Here is a 1,242-nt window from a genome sequence, read left to right on the forward strand (position 1 = left end):
GGCATCAAGACTGTCTCCCTGTCTGCTGCAGGGAGCCGGGTACTCGGGATTCCTGTGGGACACAGCGGCCGGCGTGGAGCTGAGAGATGCCACCTCGCAGGAGAGCTCACCCAGCAATGGGCACGGGAGGCCCACGGGCCCCAGCCCACACCTGGCACGGTTCAAGGTACACCCGCTGCATGCCTGCGCCGGCCACCCCTTCCTAACAGGAAAAACAGTCTCCCTGCAAAACCATGAGCGAGAGAAGCCTCTTCTTTTTGTCTTGACTTTATTGTCTCAGGGTTGGCTCAGCACCTGCTCCTGGGGCTTCCTGGCAGGTGAACTTGCCCAGGGCAGGCATGGAAGGGATCTCGAGGGACTCTCAGTCCTGGTCGTGCTGACATCTGGGCAGGAGGGAGAGCAGGTGACCGCCTTCCAAACCTAGCACACATCAGAATCACCTCGGGAGATTTTCTTAAAATCAGGGCTTCCTAGACTCTCCCCCGGACATATGGAATTTCTGGGATGGGACCCGGGACTGTCCTCAGCTTCCTGGCACTGGATGGCAAGGCCCGGCACCAGGGCATGGCTGCATGACAGGGTGGCGCATCTGCTCTGCGGGGCCCTGGTTCCTTCACTGCCAGGGAGAAGGGGATGTGGAGGGGATTCAAAAGGAGCTCTGGGCGGTGGGGCCGGGACAGCCCCACTGCTGGCATCTGTAGGTGAGCCCTCGCCCGTGCGGCCTGTCTCAGCAGAGTCCAGCAGCAGCGGGCAGGTGGCTCTGAGTGCTCTTTCTGACTTACCTGCGGGGGCGGTGCCCTTGGGAAGGGTTCATGAGCAGCAAACAGCCAGAAGCTGGGCAGCGGAAGGGTGATAAACTAGGAGCCAAAATAGGTCACCGCACTGGGTCAGTGACCCTTATCCCCATGGTGCTGAGCTGTGGAGTCACAGGTCAGGCAAGAGTGGGCCCTGCCTCGGAGCCCAGCAGGCCCATCAGCTGCTTTATTTGAGACCCCTCCTTTCTGTGGGTTCCAGGGCAGTTCTGGAGCCTGAGAGTCACCTGAACCTCCAGCACAGATTGTCTCTGGTGGGAAAGGGTCTGGGGGCAGCCCCTGTGTTGGGGCCACCAGCCCATGCACCACCTCTCACACACGTAGCTGCAGTGCTGGTGGGCTGGGAGGGTCCCCACACTTCGGGGCATCCGTGTACCCAGCAGCACCTCTCCTGTCCCTGTCTGCAGCGCTGGTGGGGCCCTGTCTGCTC

At 61.5% G+C, this 1,242-nt stretch overlaps 1 protein-coding gene across 1 annotated transcript in view; it reads left to right on the plus strand.

Moving 5' to 3' along the window:
- The window catches only part of EEPD1 (endonuclease/exonuclease/phosphatase family domain containing 1), a 132,367-nt gene that overhangs the window by 117,674 nt on the left and 13,451 nt on the right, over positions 1 to 1,242 (plus strand). The window contains exon 5 of the mRNA XM_008586973.1: positions 32 to 166. Within this exon, the coding sequence (XP_008585195.1) occupies positions 32 to 166 (135 nt within the window). The remainder of the gene's footprint in view (positions 1 to 31; positions 167 to 1,242) is intronic.

This window comes from Galeopterus variegatus, unplaced genomic scaffold (assembly GCF_000696425.1).
Source record: "Galeopterus variegatus unplaced genomic scaffold, G_variegatus-3.0.2 Scaffold4193, whole genome shotgun sequence".
Lineage (NCBI taxonomy): Eukaryota > Metazoa > Chordata > Mammalia > Dermoptera > Cynocephalidae > Galeopterus > Galeopterus variegatus.